At 41.6% G+C, this 16,101-nt stretch overlaps 1 protein-coding gene across 3 annotated transcripts in view; it reads left to right on the top strand.

Annotated features, from left to right (window-relative positions):
• The window catches only part of ARHGAP24 (Rho GTPase activating protein 24), a 434,125-nt gene that overhangs the window by 365,991 nt on the left and 52,033 nt on the right, over positions 1–16,101 (top strand). For all 3 annotated transcript variants that reach the window (XM_087962827.1, XM_087962828.1, XM_087962829.1), the window contains one exon: positions 7,916–8,038. In XM_087962827.1, the coding sequence (XP_087818953.1) occupies positions 7,916–8,038 (123 nt within the window). The remainder of the gene's footprint in view (positions 1–7,915; positions 8,039–16,101) is intronic.

The following is a 16,101-nucleotide window of genomic DNA, read 5'->3' on the forward strand; positions in this document are numbered from 1 at the left end:
TTGATCAAGTAGCTCTCCAACTTCCACCCTCTGTTTACTAAAGCACCAGAGTGCATCTGAGTTTACAGAAGAGGAGAAGCAAACTGGAATGGATTACTTATAAACCATGAGTGGGAAGGAGGGGGAAGGCTTGAACTTTTCTAAGTAGCAGACAGAGGACACAGAGTGGAGAAACATAGAGCTGGAAAGGATCTTGGAAGTTTTCTAGTCCAACCTCCAGCCCAAGGCAGGAGAACTTATTGCTGTCAGCTTTGGAAGCCATATTAGCACCAGAAGCTTCCACGCTGCCACATTCCTGTGCCTGGGAAATTGGGAGGGAGGGATTCTTAGAGTGTATGTAGTTAGACATAATAGCATTCTTCTTTACAGTCAAGGTCATGTTATTCCTGCACCTGGATGAGGAGTGGTTAGAGGATGTCTCAAGTTAGGATGGATGGTGATTGGGCCATGCGATGGACTGAGGGGTGCAGGGGATGGGTCTTTGATTTTCAATTACTGAGGGAAAACCCAGAATTCGCCGATTTGGGTTCTCCCAGATGTGGCAGTATGACAACTTTAATAAAATGGAACTTTGAGAAAATGTTAGTCTCGGAGTTTATTGGGTTGGAGTTTTGTTTCCTAGAATGCTGACAATTGCATCCCAGAAAAATGGCTGCCACACTTTTCTTAAAAACCTCCAGTGATAAGAGCATCCACAACTCAGGAAGGCAAGCTGTTCCCTTGATTAATTGTTCTCACTGTCAGGAAATTTCTCCTTAGTTTTAAATTGGATCTCTCTCTTTAATGAGTTTTCATCCATTGCTCCTTGTCCTGCGCTCGGGTGCTTTGGAGAATAATTCAGTCCTAGCTCTGAATGATGTTACCTAGTTTGGGTAATGAAATGTCTGCAAGAAACAAACCAAGCTTAGAGAGGACCTCTTATTTCAACCCTGATCTGCGAATGTTTTCCTTTATTGGTAATTCAACCCCATCTTCTCTGTGACAGCACCACAAGTACTGGAAGACAGCTATCACATCACCCCTAGTCCTTCTTTTTCCCACTCTTTTCATTCCAAATTGCTGAATGATCTCTGAATGAAGAAAAACTTCCTTGCAACTTCAATAGTTTTCTTCTCCTATGAGAAAGGAATTTGTTTTTCTACCTTATTCTTGGGGGTTTTTAGATTTTTATTTGGAATTTCTGCATTTGTGCTTAGTTGATTAACACGTCATCATCACTCAGGCTCTAAGCAGTCCTGCAATAAAGGATTAGATTAAATGACCTCAAAAGTTCCTTCCAGATCTAGGATTCTAGGAATTTTTCCCAGATTCCCCCCTAGAAAAAAAAAAGTAAAGCAATGAGAAGACTTTTCTCCTAATGTCTTCTTTGGGATTTAATTGAAGACAGAGGGCAGTTGGAGAGTTTCTTACATGAAAAAAAGACAAGATATTCACTTGAAAAAGTATCTTCTATTGAGTTCATGCTCCGTTGGTTTTCTAATGTGCTGCCTGCAGGTCTATTTTCATCTGTAGTGGGTAGAAGAACTGGGACAATACAAAATACAATTCTGAGTGGAAAAGACATGTTGATATCATTCAGAAGCAATGGCTAGCCCTCCAAAATAATAGTTCCACTTTATAATATTTTAACTTGATACAAGAGGAAAAGCATGCTCAAAGTCAACCAAGTACTATCTTTATTTATCCCAAAGGCAACTTAGTCATGTTCAGAAAATTTCCTTTTATACTGAAGGGAAAAGTAACCCAAGATCCTTTGGAGTTTGGAGTTCAACTACCGTTAGTCCAGGATGGCCTATGGCAAGGCATCATGGGCTTTGTAATCTAAAGGATCCGGAGAAACATTTATCAGAAAGCAACCTAATGAAAAGTGATTATTTTTCTGTAGAGCCCTGAGCCATTGTTGCAACAACAACAAAAAAGAAGAATACTAGCTAGAGGCTGGTGTTTATCAGCTCTCCATTGAAACTCAGCTCATTCATGGGCAATAAAGATATTATTTGCACTTCTTAACTTCCACTAATGGTGTGAATGTGGGTGGCTCTTGGAAGGAAGTAGGAGGCTGAAAATCTATGGAGATTCTGTCCTCCAGGTCATGGTTGTCCCAAAGGTGCTTTTTCAAGAGGCAACTGGACTTTCTGGTTTTTCTTTGAAGACATTTTGCTTCTGATCCAAGAAGCTTCTTCAGCTGAAGAAGCTTCTTGGATAAGAAGTGAAACGTCTTCAGAGGTGAGATTCAAATTTTTTAACAACCGGTTCTGTGGGTGTGGCTTAGTTGGTGGGCATGGTTTGGTGGTCATGTTATTGGCTGGGCGTGGCCAACTCAATATCACTCACATCGAGGCATGCATCTCCTCGCCTGGCCTCTCATGATTGTGGGGAAGCTGCAACAGTCGTAAGTGTGAAAAATGGTCATAAGTCACTTTTTTCAGTGCCATTGTAACTTTGAATGGTCACTCCACACAAGCAAAGTACCAGCAAAGGAGGGGGAAAAAAAACTCCAGAGAAGTTCCAGAGACAGGAAGTCTAATCCTGCCAAGAACGTAATAAGGGTTAACGGAGAGGCAGTTTCTGTAAGCAACACCAGAACGTTTCCTTCCTGCCTTCCTTACAGGATTAGGACAGTAGTTTCTTCTAACAACCGGTTCTCCGAACTGCTTAGAATGTTAACAACCGGTTCTAGCAAATAGGTGAGAACTGGTAAAATCCCACCACTGAACGCCTTCAAAGAAAAAACAGAAAGTCCAGTTGTCTCTTGAAAAAGCACTTGTGGGAGGTTGAAAGTTCCTGGATAATAGACCTGAAACTGTTGGAAGAAATATTCATCTGGTTCAATTCCAAGCCGGAAGAAAGACCCTGGAAATATGGAAGCTGATTGGAAAGATAGTTTAATGATGAAGCAGAACCACATGGTTCTGGTGCAGCTGCCCCCATGGAGTTGAGAATGAGAGTTTTTTATATCTTCTCTTGGGCTTTGCACTTGAGCTTCCTGTTCCTGTGCAAGAACATATATTCTATTGGCTGTTGTCAGACTCCCATGGAGCCATGTACAAATCCTAGGACTTTGTCTGAGCTAAGTTGGGTTGAAGTTTGAACTGCTGGGGGTGGTGCAACTGAGGTGATGCAGTGAAGGGGCTTTGGGCAATTCCTATTGTGGCTGAGGGCTAATCCTACCTTTATTGAATCTTGGGGGAGGTTATTTGCTTATCAATAGAGCTATCTCGTTATCTTTTAAGTGCTGATATCTACTGAGGGCTATTAAGGAAGGTGGGGGCTGCTTTCCAAGAGCACGTTTCTCCATTTTCTTATCCAGGAAAATATAGTATTCTGCCTTTTTAATATTTCCTAAAATATTTCATTCTTCTAGCAGTGGGGGTGGGTGCTAACTTTCTACAAAACCCTGGAACTGTTTCTCAGTGCAGTTGTGAACTGGCTGAGCTTTTAGTGGTCAAACAAAATTGGAGGCTATCTAAAAGGAGCTCTTAGTACCCAGGAAAATTGCCACTTTCCCCTCTGCTTGAGAATATGTTACAGCAGCTGCCTTTCGGAGTCATACTGTGGAGCCGTAAAAAGACAGCAGGGGATATAGCAATACAGTTGGTAAATCACCTGTCAGTCAGGACTTAGCCATGAAGGGTTTCGGGGAAGAGTTCAGCTCCTGCAGTGTTTTGGAGCTGGCTTAAGCTGCATCTTGAAATCCTCAGCATCTGATTTTCAGGTTATAGGATATCCATAAGAAACTATTTCCTAGAATAATGCTGTTGGTGATTTTCTTTTTCCTTTTATTCAATTATCAGATTATCCAAGATTGCCTGGACAAATCCTTACAGTTTTCTTGGCAAGATTTTACAGAAGTAGCTTGTCATTGCCTCCTTCTTAGGGCTGAGGGGAAGTATCTGGATCAAGATCACCCAGCTGGCTTTGTGTCTGAGGCCAGACTAGAACTCACAGTCTCATACTTTCTAACCAGTGGTGGGATTCAAATGTTTTTACTACTGGTTCTGTGGGTGTGGCTTGGTGGGCATGGCAGGGGAAGGATACTGTAAAATCTCCAGTCAGAGGTGGTATTTGCAGGTTTTCCGAACTACTCAAAATTTCTGCTACCAGTTCTCCAGAACTCTTAACCACTACACCAAACTGACTCTCACGCTGCTTATAATGTCAGGCCATAAACACAGGTCATTCCTTCCTAATATCTCTCATAACTATTGAAGCTTTACATGACATTTGCCTCAATGTTGCTGTCATTATTTGTTTCAGTCAGTGTCTTCTGCACAAGCTTCCAGATGTTTGTAACATATCTACAAACAGTTGCCGTTAAAATAATTCAGTTAGGTTGACCGTGTTTTCTGGACCTGCAGATTTCAATGTCCGTTCTCATGCAATGACCTATGCTAAAGAAAATAAAAGAATAAATCCTTCAGGATCTTAACTGGACAGGACAGAAATACAGAGTTGGAAGGGACCTTGGAGGTCTTCTAGTCCAACCCCTTGCTCAAGCTGGAAACCCTTTACCATTCTAGACAAATGGCTATGTTGAAGCACCCACAACTTATGGAGGCAAGCCATCCCATTGATTAATTGTTTTCACTGTCAGGAAATTCCTCCTTAGTTCTAGGTTGCTTCTCTCCTTGATTAGTTTCCATCCATTTCTTCTTATCCTGTCCTCAGGTGCTTTGGAAAACAGGTTGAGCCCCTCTTCCTTATGACAGCCCCCCAAATATTGGGACACTGCTATCATGTCACCCCTAATCTAGTGGTGGGATTTTATTTTTTTTTACTATCGGTTCTGTGGGTGTGGCAGGGGAAGGATACTGTAAAATCCCCAGTCAGAGGTGGTATTTGCCGGTTCTCCAAACTACTCAAAATTTCCGCTACCGGTTCTCCAGAACTGGTCAGAACCTGCTGAATACCACCTCTGCCCTAGTCCCTCTTTTCATCAAACTAGACATATCCAATTCCTTCAACCATTTTTCATATGTTTTAGCCTCCAGTCCTTTCATCATCTTTGTTGCCCTTCTCTGCACTCCAGAGTCTCGACATCTTTTTTTTTTTTTATAACGTGGTGACCATCTTGTGTGAGATTATCAAGGTTTGATGAGATTTTGACATAAGTGTTTGCCTAAGATGGACTGAGCTCTGCAATCTGGCAAGCTTTCAATATGTTTTTTTTTTAAATTTAGGGAGGGTTTCGAAAAGATCGGTTGAGCAACCTGGTCCTACACCATACCATGTCCTACACTCACTCCCCTCTCCTCTTTAAAAAAAATCCTGTTCTATAAAACGGGAGCACAGGTTACCTGTTTATTTGTACATGACTTTCTTCCCAAATGAGATGATAACATAATTAGTTCTTTCCTTGTTCAGCTGAGCAGGGAAAATGTTCTCATTTTGCTAAACACGGACCGGCTTTTGATATAAAGGGGAAGGTTTTTACCTCTGCTCCTGCCAATTTTGAGGTTTCAATTAAAATTATTTCATTTGACAAAAGGAATGAAATGGTGTTTGATGCTTTTTATGCAAATTGCTTTGAAGCCCGTGTGAAAGACACTAAAATAAAATAAAAACACTCGAGAAGGCCATTTTATGTGCAAACTGTATTTTATTGGTAATGGAGCTTGGATAATATAGAAAGGTTTTCTCACCAGCGTTCTGAAACAGAAGTTACACAATCTACTAAAATCGTAATTGTTTCTCAGATGAGTTTTAAGAGAGAAAGCGATATACGGTTCTTTTATTTAATATCCCAACTGTTCCTATCAGATGTTAGCAAATGGGAATGATCTCAGTGTTGGCAACAAGGCTTCTATCATGTTACTTATGGGAAAAATGAAAGAGAGAGAGAGAGAGAGAGAGAGAGAGAGAGAGAGAGAGAGGAGGGAGAAAAAGAGAGAGAGAGAAAGAGAAAGAGAGGGAGGAGGGGGAAAGGGGGAGAGAGAGAGGGAGGGAAAGGGAGAGAAAGAGAATAGAGGGTGGAGGGGGAAAGGGAGAGATAGAGGGAAGGAGGGAGGGACGGAAAGGGAGAGAGAGAGAGAGAGAGAGAGAGAGAGAATAAGAGTTAATTACCGAGTGGGGGAGGAAGTAGGAGTCTTTGGCAGGAAATATTAACTTACTAACCCTACTTTCTATCTTCAAAAAGTCTTTTTCACCATACAGGTAGTCCTCGACTTACAGCAGTTCATGCAGTGGTGGGATTCAAAGTTTTTTACTACCGGTTCTGTGGGCGTGGCTTGATGGGCATGGCAGGGGAAGGATAGTGTAAAATCTCCATTCAGAGGTGGCATTTACTGGTTCTCTGAACTACTCAAAATTTCCGCTACTGGCTCTCCAGAACTGGTCAGAACTTGCAGAATACCACCTCTGATTCAGTGACCATTCAAAGTGACGAGGGTAATGCAAAAAGTGATAAGACCGTTTTTCACACTTATGACCATTGCTGTTCCCCAAAGTCACATGATCAACATTCGGATGCTTGCCAACCGCCTCATATTTATGATGGTTGCAGTGTCCCGGGGTCATGTGATCACCTGTTACGACCTTCTGACAAGCAAAGTCCCCGGGGAAGCCAGATTCACTTAGCAACCGTGTGACTAACTTAACAACTGCTGTGATTCACTTAACAACTGTGGCAAGAAAAGTTGTAAAATGGGGCAGTGTTCACTTAACAACTATCTCACTTAACAACATAAATTTGGACTCAGTTGTGGTTGTAAGCCAAGAACTACCTCTAATTTGCCAGTTGAGGTCAATGCATTTTAAGGTTATGTACTCGTTCGCCTTGGATCAGTGACTAGGCCTGGCCCTCACATCTGTGTCCATCATGAAGTAAATGAATTCTCAGATCACCAGAGTGCATTTTCAAGGGGAAAAACATTTCTAAAATGTTTGGACTATTGGCCACCAACTCTGTCTTCTTCTGAGGTGCTTGGAGCAGGAGACAATTTCTTCCACTGTCATATTTCATCATGTAAAAATGGTAAAGCAGAGGTGGTATTCAGCAGGTTCTGACCAGTTCTGGAGAACTGGTAGTGGAAATTTTGAGTAGTTCGGAGAACCGGCAACTATCACCTCTGACTGGAAATTTTACAGTATCCTTCCCCTGCCACGCCCACCAAACCACGCCCACAGAACCGGTAGTAAAAGAAATTGAATCCCACCACTGAGGTAAAGGTTCCCCTTGCACATATGTGCTAGTCATTTCTGGCTCTAGGGGGCAGTGCTCATCTCCGTTACAAAGCTGAAGAGCCAGCACTGTTCAAAGACGTCTCCGTGGTCATGTGGCCGGCATGTCTAAATGCCGAAGGTGCATGGAACACTGTTCCCTTCCCACCAAAGTGGTCCCTATTTTTCTACTTGCATTTTTACATGCTTTCAAACTGCCAGGTTGGCAGAAGCTGGGACAAGTAACGGGAGCTCACTCCATTACGTGGTGCTAGGGATTCGAACAGCCGAACTGCCGACCTTTCTGATCAACAAGCTCAGCTAGACACAAGATACCCATCTTGTCAGGCATTTCATTTGCCAAATCTGTTGAGCAGAACTGAACCTTCAAACTGAACATTTGCTTCTGGTTTACCCTGTAATTGTTGTCTTGCAATTTTGTACCTCAAGGGATGATCAATAACTGTAGGTAGGTTACCTTTCATGGGACCTTAACACCTCAGACCTTCCCAGTATTAGACATATTTTGAAAAACATTTGGTCAAACAACGAGAGGATGTCATACCTCATAAACAAGCAATTCCAATTCCAGAGGTAAGAAGGTTTTCTCCTCTTTTGGGTAATGAACTATACAGTACATGTTTCTATACCTGCTTGGCTGTGATTCTGCTACTGGTTTTTCCAACGGTGACTTAAATATGAATATTTGGGTCAAGAGAGAACATTTTCCCTTAACAGCATTGTTCTTTTCTTGTAGGAGGAGACAGAGAACGAATGACATCAAATCATGAGACTTACCTCCTAATGGCCAGCACTCAGAATGACATGGAGGATTGGGTGAGGTCCATCCGCAGGGTTATATGGGCACCATTTGGAGGAGGTGAGAAATATTCTATTCTATTCTATTCTATTCTATTCTATTCTATTCTATTCTATTCTATTCTATTCTATACTATCCTATACTATACTATATTATACTATACCAGAACAGTTGTCATAGAAGCTCAGTACTAGGCATTAGTGAGATAATGTGATGATGAACCAGATTATCTCTGTTTTTATCTTACACTGTTACTTTTTCTGTGCCCACTGAACATGCTATAACTTTGTTGTTGCTGCTGCTGTTGCTGCTGCTGTTGTTGTTATTGTTGTTGTTTCCAAGTTACCCTTGTACCAGCGGTGGGATTCTACCATTTTGCACCTATTCGCTAGAACCGGTTGTTAAAATTCGAAGCAGTTCAGAGAACTGGTTGTTAGAAGAAATTACTGGCCTAATCCTGTAAGGAAGGCAGGAAGGAAACATTCTGGTGTTGCTTACACAGACTGCCTCTCCGTTAACCCTTTTTACGTTCTTGGCAGGACTAGACTTCCTGTCTATGGAACTTCTCTGGAGTTTTTTCCCTCTCCTTTGCTGGTACTTTGCTTGTGTGGAGTGACCATTCAAAGTTACAATGGCACTGAAAAAAGTGACTTATGACCATTTTTCACACTTACGACTGTTGCAGCATCCCCACAGTCATGAGAAGCCAGGCGAGGAGATGCATGCCTCGATGTGAATGATATTGAGTTGGCCACGCCCAGCCAATAACATGACCACCAAGCCATGTCCACCCACTCACATGACCAACAAGCCACGCCTATGGTCTATTTAGCGAAAGGGCCATGTGAACAGTCGACCAACCACACACAAATTGAGTCGCATGCATGTGTGCCAGCCCGCTGCTCATCCAGCCCAGTTCCCCTCTCCCTCACCCCGCCTGGGCTGCCAAGCCACAAAGATTGTGGATTGCTGGTCTAATAAAACTATATCTAAGTTGGAGAAAGCATTGAGCAGGCTTTTTGATCAAGGCTAACAGTTGAAATTATTATTTTTTCCAAATAAGTTCATTAGGAATTATAAATGCAAAATATAAACGTCAGTACAAACTACCAAAAAAAACAAAAAAAAAACAGAAGAAATACAAACAAAAGAAAATACAACAAAGAAATAAAGGGAGGGGTGTAAAACAGGGGGGTAGGAAAAAGGAAAGAAGAAAGAAGAAACTTCTCCCTTTATCTCAGCGAATAAAAACAATTTTGATAGTTTATCTCCATCTTTGTATAAAACATATAACGTTTAACAGATTTATTTTGCATCAGAAAGTAAAATTTATTGTTTTGTTTGTCATTTCTAAAATGTACTTCCAAATCATAGAAAAACTTTTGTCTATTCAGAACGAAGGGAAAAATCCAAATCAGTTTTCTGTTTAATATCTGTTTATCCCCTTTAGGAAATGAATCATCCATCAGATCCATTTATATTATATGTATATCCCCTTTCAGATTAATGTCATAGACATCCATTACAGCTTGTTCTTGTTTTACACTTTCATTAGAACATACTCTGTCAATTTTATCAAATACTTTTATTATTTAATCCATTCTGTCCAAAAACTTGCCTGAATAGTATCCAAAACTTTGCACTCTTGATTTCTCCATTTTCTTTAACTTCTGACTCTAATGTCCACCTTCAAGATCTCCTGATCACAAAACCAACAAAAGCAATTTCCATCATCCCATTAAAACCATCTTCTAAATAATTCAAAACTCTAATTCCTAACTATGAATCCTCTTAATTAATTATTAACTTTCCAAAACACTTTTTGCTGCATGGTACAAAAAAAAAAATGATCAAATATTTTTAAACACTTTTTGCTGCATGGTACAAAAAAAATGATCAAATACTTTTAAAACTTTTAAAATCAAAATTTACACCATCATCTTTTAAAATCAAAATTTACACCATCATCTTTTTAAGCAGATGGAAACTCACTAGTGTAGGGGGGTCAACTCAAGACCCATGGACCAGATTCGGCCCACAGGGTGCTTAGATCTGACCCATCTGGAAAAAGTGAAGGACCGGCCTGTGGTGCCTCTGCCAGCAAAAACAGAGCTTGGGAAGGCCACAGGCAGCCCCCCTTGAGCTCCATTTTCGCTGGCCGAGGGTTGCAGGAAGCCGTTGCAGCCAAAAACAGAGCTCTGGAGCCCGTTTTTGCTGGCAGAGTGCTCCGGCCACCACAGGCACCCCCAACATGAGTGACATTGAGCTGGTCACACCCACCCTGGCCCCCCGAGGTCAGACACAGTGGCCCATAATGAAATCAAGTTGGACACCCCTGCGCTAGTGATTACAGCTCCCTTTTGGATTGAGCCCTGGTGGTGCGGTGGCTAGAATGCAGTATTGCAGGCAAACTCTGCCCACAATCTGGAGTTTGATCCCGATGGTCTCAAATTTGACTAAGCCTTCCATCCTTCCGAAGTCAGTAAAATGAGGACCCAGATTGTTGGGGGTAATATGCTGATTCTGTAAACCACTCAGAGAGTGCTATCAAGAGATTGAGATCGAGAATGCTATTGCTACTACTTTTTCGGTTCAATATGCAAAACTTAATTAGAAAAATAATCCAAAAAAGTGCCTAAAATAATTTAATCTTTTCCTAGTTTGGTCGAGCTTAGTGTTCATAAAAACTATTCTGCAAGCGTGAACAATATAGTCCTGACTTTTGGCCACTCATCACCAACCATAAAAACAACAGTTTCCATTATCTATTCCACAACTTTAAATTATGCTTCTTTTGTTCTGGATAAATTACACCGGCTTGTATTCGGCATTAATATAAACTGATAACTTAAAAGGAAGTCTCTATTTTGGTCAGTAACCATAATAAATATATGTATGTATAGAGGCATGTTAGAAACTTCAGAAATATTGGCCTTTTCTTTTGCAGCTGTGAACATTGAAAGAGCTCTACTTTTAAATATTTGTAAAGAAGCGAATTCATTGGAAAAGTAGTTCTGCTTATCACTTAACAATATTAAATATTGGCTGTATCTCAGCAAGTGTAGCAGGATTGATCAGGTGTTTTGCTTCTTCTAATAATTGAGTGTTGAGTGTTGAAGGCCATTTCTTTTCTTTATTTAATAATATTTTTATTAAACATATTTCATCATTTTATATCACTTTTACAATCTTTGCAACCATTTCTTATGCTGTTATGCTCTTTATGTCCTAGCTGTACATGGGAATAGAAATAGAAATATAGTAGAAATATAAATGTTATTTCTACTTTTAAAATGCTTCAATCCAAGATTACCCCATCAAAATGTTTGGTGTTAGATTCGGAAATTCCTGCAACATGTAAATTAAAAGGTAAAGACTTCTTTGAGTTACACTCAATTCTAGGTGATAGCATATAGATTTGTTGTAATATAATAGAAATGATTTGCGATTAACTGATTTCAGGATACTTGTGGTCAATATCCTAGTCTATAGTATGTATATAATCCATAACGTCCTGAAAGTGCCAGATTGGAGCAATTAACCAGATCTGATTCTGCTTAGATTTGTTTCAAGATCAACTACGGTCAGCTAGTTGCTGCCCCCTAGCTGAGCTTCGCGTTAATTGTATTGACTGGTATTAGTAGGGATTTGCCAATGTTCAAGCAGGTGCTTTGCTTTCATCTGAGTGAAAGGATGTAGTTTGTCTTGTAAACGCTGGAGCAGCTAACCTGCTTTACATCCCTTCGTGCCAATGAGAAGGGCTTTTATGCCTGCAGGGAAGCCATTTTTTTTCATCTGAAGTGATAAATGAAACAAATCAGCTGCAACTTGGTGTTTTGCGAAGGGAGAGCTTTTTACTTCTGTGAAGGGAAGGGCTTCCGCTAGCTTGATCAAGTGTAATTTGCAGAGGTGGGCTTCAAAAGATTTAGCAAAGAGTTTTCGGCCCAGTTGCTGGGTGGGTGAGGCCATGGTGGGCATGGCCTACTCGGCCTCCTACACCATGGCGGAGGGGTGGCATTTTTGCTCTCTCTGGGCTCTGGAGGCTTTCCTCGAACCTTTGGAGGGTGAAAAGGAGGCTCTCTGGAAGCTGGAAATGAGCCCATTTCTGGCGTTGTTTATGACCCAATCTCCATCAAGGACCTTGGAATACTCATCTCTAATGACCTAAGTGCTAGAGCCCACTGTAACTACATAGCCAAAAAGGCATTAAGAGTTGTTAACCTAATCCTACGTAGCTTTTTCTCTGGTAATATCACACTACTAACTGGAGCATACAAAACATTTGCTAGACCAATACTCGAATACAGCTCATCAGTCTGGAACCCACATTACGTATCTGATATTAACACAGTTGAGAAAGTCCAGAAATATTTCACAAAAAGAGTTCTCCACTCCTCTACTCATTGCAGAATACCTTATGCCACCAGACTCGAAATTCTAGACCTAGAAAACCTAAAACTATGCCATCTTCGGTCCGATCTAAGTATAGTATATAAAATCATACATTGCAATGTCCTACCTGTCAATGAATACTTCAGCTTCAACCATAACAATACGAGAGCAAACAACAGATACAAACTCAAAGTTAGTTGCACCAAACTTGATTGCAGGAAATACGACTTTAGCAACAGAGTGGTCAATGTCTGGAATACTCTACCTGACTCTGTGGTTTCTTCCCCAAACCCCAAAAATTTTAACCTTAGACTGTCTACTAATGACTTCACCCCTTTCCTAAGAGGTCTGTAGGGGGCGTGCATAAACGCACCAACGTGCCTACCGTCCCTGTCCTATTGTTTCTTTTATTTTTCTTATATGTATCCATTTCATGTATTCATAACTATGTCTTTACTTATACCTATTATCTTGTAAGCGATTGACAAACCAAATAAATAAATAAAATAAAAACTTCCAGGAGGCCCGTTTTTCACCCTCCCCGAACCTCCGTGCGCATACTGCACTTACCTGCGTCCAACACAGGCTGCGTGGGGACTCCTGGGATGAGGTGGGCGGAGCCAGCCAGGAGTGGGATTTGGCAGTTCTCCGAACTGCATAGAATCTTAGCTAGTGGCTCTCCCACCCCTGGTGATTTGGGAAAGTCAATTGCTACATCCCTGGACTTCATTCCAATAGGATGCACAAGGCTAGTTACCCAAGGCAGAGATGGGTCTCAAAAGGTAGGACACAGAATAAGGAACCGAAACTGTTATGTTTTTACAACTTAATGAAGACAACTTCATTAACTCACCCCTAACTCAAATTTGTTGATTGAGCGTTCCATACAATTTATTTTATTTATTGGTCACCCCTTTCCCATGCCCAATTTCAGATATAAAAGACTTGGAGTGGGTTGTTTTTTTTAAAGAAATAATTGTAGACAAATTGCTATTTCTGCTGATTGATTGAAGGGTTAGGGTTAGGGTTGCCACTTAAAATGAGAGGGTGGCTGTGGCCTTGAATCAGGTCACAGCCATGCAAGCTCTTTGTCAAGGTTCCAACTAAGGAATCCAAGCAAACCAGAACTCAGGCCACTTGCTTCCTCTAAGAACTTCGTTATTGGGTACATCATATCAGCACACTTAGTGGAAAACCAGCTCTGAATCTTTCCCGTGGTTTCAGCATAATTAAAACCAGTAATAGCCCCTTCCCCAAGTTTCACTGGTCACATTGGCCAATTAGGTCAATTGGCGGGCTCCTCAGGCACTCTTCTCCTTCTTCCTCCATCACCTGGGAGATGACCTTGGTTCTCACGAGAAAGATCTATTGTCAACTTGCAAAGCATCCCTGAACTGCTCTCGAGTTGCCATGGGCAAGGGGGATGGGAGAGTGAATTTCGCTGCTGCATTTAGAAGCTGGTATTTCACTCAAAACAAGGCCCATTCCAACTGATAAGCCAAGGTCATCTCCACGGGAACCCACAGTGGCCAGAGATGATGAACAATTCCTAGTCAAAGAGCAGGTGGCAATCATGACCAGAAGGGCCTTTGTGTTATGCACCAGTTGCATTGTCTCTTGGATCAGGAGGCTCCAATCTCAGTCACTCATTCTCCAGTTACTTCCTGAATGGATGCAACGTTGAAGAGGACTCAGGTGTTTCAGCTGGTACAAAATGCAGCAGCATGGCAGTTATATGTGCTCTATGAAACACTCCACAAGCTGCTTTGCTTCCCAGGTCCAATTCAAGGTGCTAGATGCAATCTTTAAAACCTGACATGGCATGGGGCTACATTATTTGAGGGACCACCTGTCCCTCATGACATCAATCATTCCCATCCTGTTTGGCAGAAAGGGCATGTTGTGAGATCCAGAAAAGAGCCTTTTCTGATGTGTCACCATCCTCTGGAATATCATTCTCTCCAAGCTGAGCTTGGCCCCAATCCTGCTGCCCTTCTAAGAAGGACCTCAAAACTTGGATGTGCCATTAGTCTTCAGAAACCAAGAAATTGTGGAGTCTGACTGCACTCTCTTTAAGTCTAGACTGCAATCCCTTGTCTTTTGTTAAATAATTAGTTAACATTAAAAAATTAATTCTCAGGAGTCTTCTCCACATTCAAAGGTGTCAATGTTCATCCCATCTTGCTTCTTCAAACTCCAATTTTTGCTTCCAAAGAGTGTCAGAGGGAATACCATGGAACTCATAATTCTGGTCTTTGTGGGTATGGACACATCACAGCATTTGAATATCTTTTCCAAGTGACTACCTTACCAAGTGCTAGTCTGCCACATATTTCCTGACTGCTTATTCCCTTACTGTTGATGGTTGGTTTAAAAAGACAGACACGATCCACTACTTTGATATCTTCATTGCCAATGCTAAGGCTAGTTTTTCTACATGTTGACATTAATTTGGTTTTATTTATTGCTCTCATTTTTTCATTGTGCTCTTTGATTTTTAAAGCAATCTGATTTTGCAGATCCTCTGAATTTTGAGCTGTTGGGATAGCAACAGCACTTAGACTTATAGTGCTTTACACGAGAAGTGATATTCAGCAGGTTCTGACCAGTCCTGGAGAACCGATAGTGGAAATTTGGAGTAGTTTGGAGAACTGGAAAATGCCATCTCTGACTGGAGATTTTACAGTATCCTTCACCTGCCACGCCCACAGAACCAGTAGTAAAAAAAAATTGAGTCCTACTACTGCTTTGTACCCTCTCTAAGTGCTTTACAGAGTTAGCTTATTGTCCCTAACAATCTGGGTCCTCATTTTACCCACCTCGGAAGGGTGGAAGGCTGAGTCAACCTTGAGCCTGCTGAGATTCGCCAGTCAGCAGAAGTAGCCTTCAATACTGTCTTCTTACCACTGCACCACCTGGTACTGTCTTCCTATAGTGTAGTGTCATCGGCATTATTCAGGTTATTGAAGTTTCTTCCTCCAGTTTTAAAACCACGACTATTTTCTTCCATTCCTGTTTTGCTTAATATGTTGGTTGAATAAATAACCAGAGTACTTATCTTAGCAACATAAAATGTGAGTTTGTGAAAGACCCATGTTCCTGAATCTTCGGTATTGAAGATAATCGATGGGAAAAAAACAGTGTCTAACACTAGATACAGGATCATGTAGCTGCAGATAATCCAGTCTTCTCTTTTGTTCTATGGATGCATCATATTTTGTGGAGGTTGTTCATTGTTTTGCATGTGTGAGGTTGCAGAGTCAGTGTCTGATATTCCAAGGAAAGTTATTCTAAAGATGTTTTTTAGCCATAGGCCCATGATGGCAAACCTATGCCACACATGCCAGAAGTGGCACACAGAGCCATTTCTCCAGGCATGCCAGCCATCACCTGCTGTTGTTCTGGGTTCTTGCATGCGCATGCACACAAGCCAACTGGTCTTTGTGTGCACGGGAGCACCAGAAACCAGAAGAGCATCTCCCCAGAGCACATGTGCACACCGGCCAGCTGGTCTTCATGCACACTTGCATGTTAGAAACTGGAAAACCAGGTGTCTGGCGCACATACGCGCACTGGGAAGCTAAGCTTCTGGTTTCCGGCGTTCCCGCAAATGCACATCAGGGAGCTACTCTTCCAGTTTCCATCACACGCACGTGCGCACTCCCGCTTCGGCACTCGGTGTCAAAAAGGTTAGCCACCACATCCATAGGCACTGGAAGGCTGCCATCAGT

Source organism: Notechis scutatus, chromosome 4, assembly GCF_049901735.1.
Source record: "Notechis scutatus isolate UNSWTSFEM ecotype Mainland chromosome 4, rNotScu1.2, whole genome shotgun sequence".
In the NCBI taxonomy this organism is placed as follows: Eukaryota; Metazoa; Chordata; class Lepidosauria; order Squamata; family Elapidae; genus Notechis; species Notechis scutatus.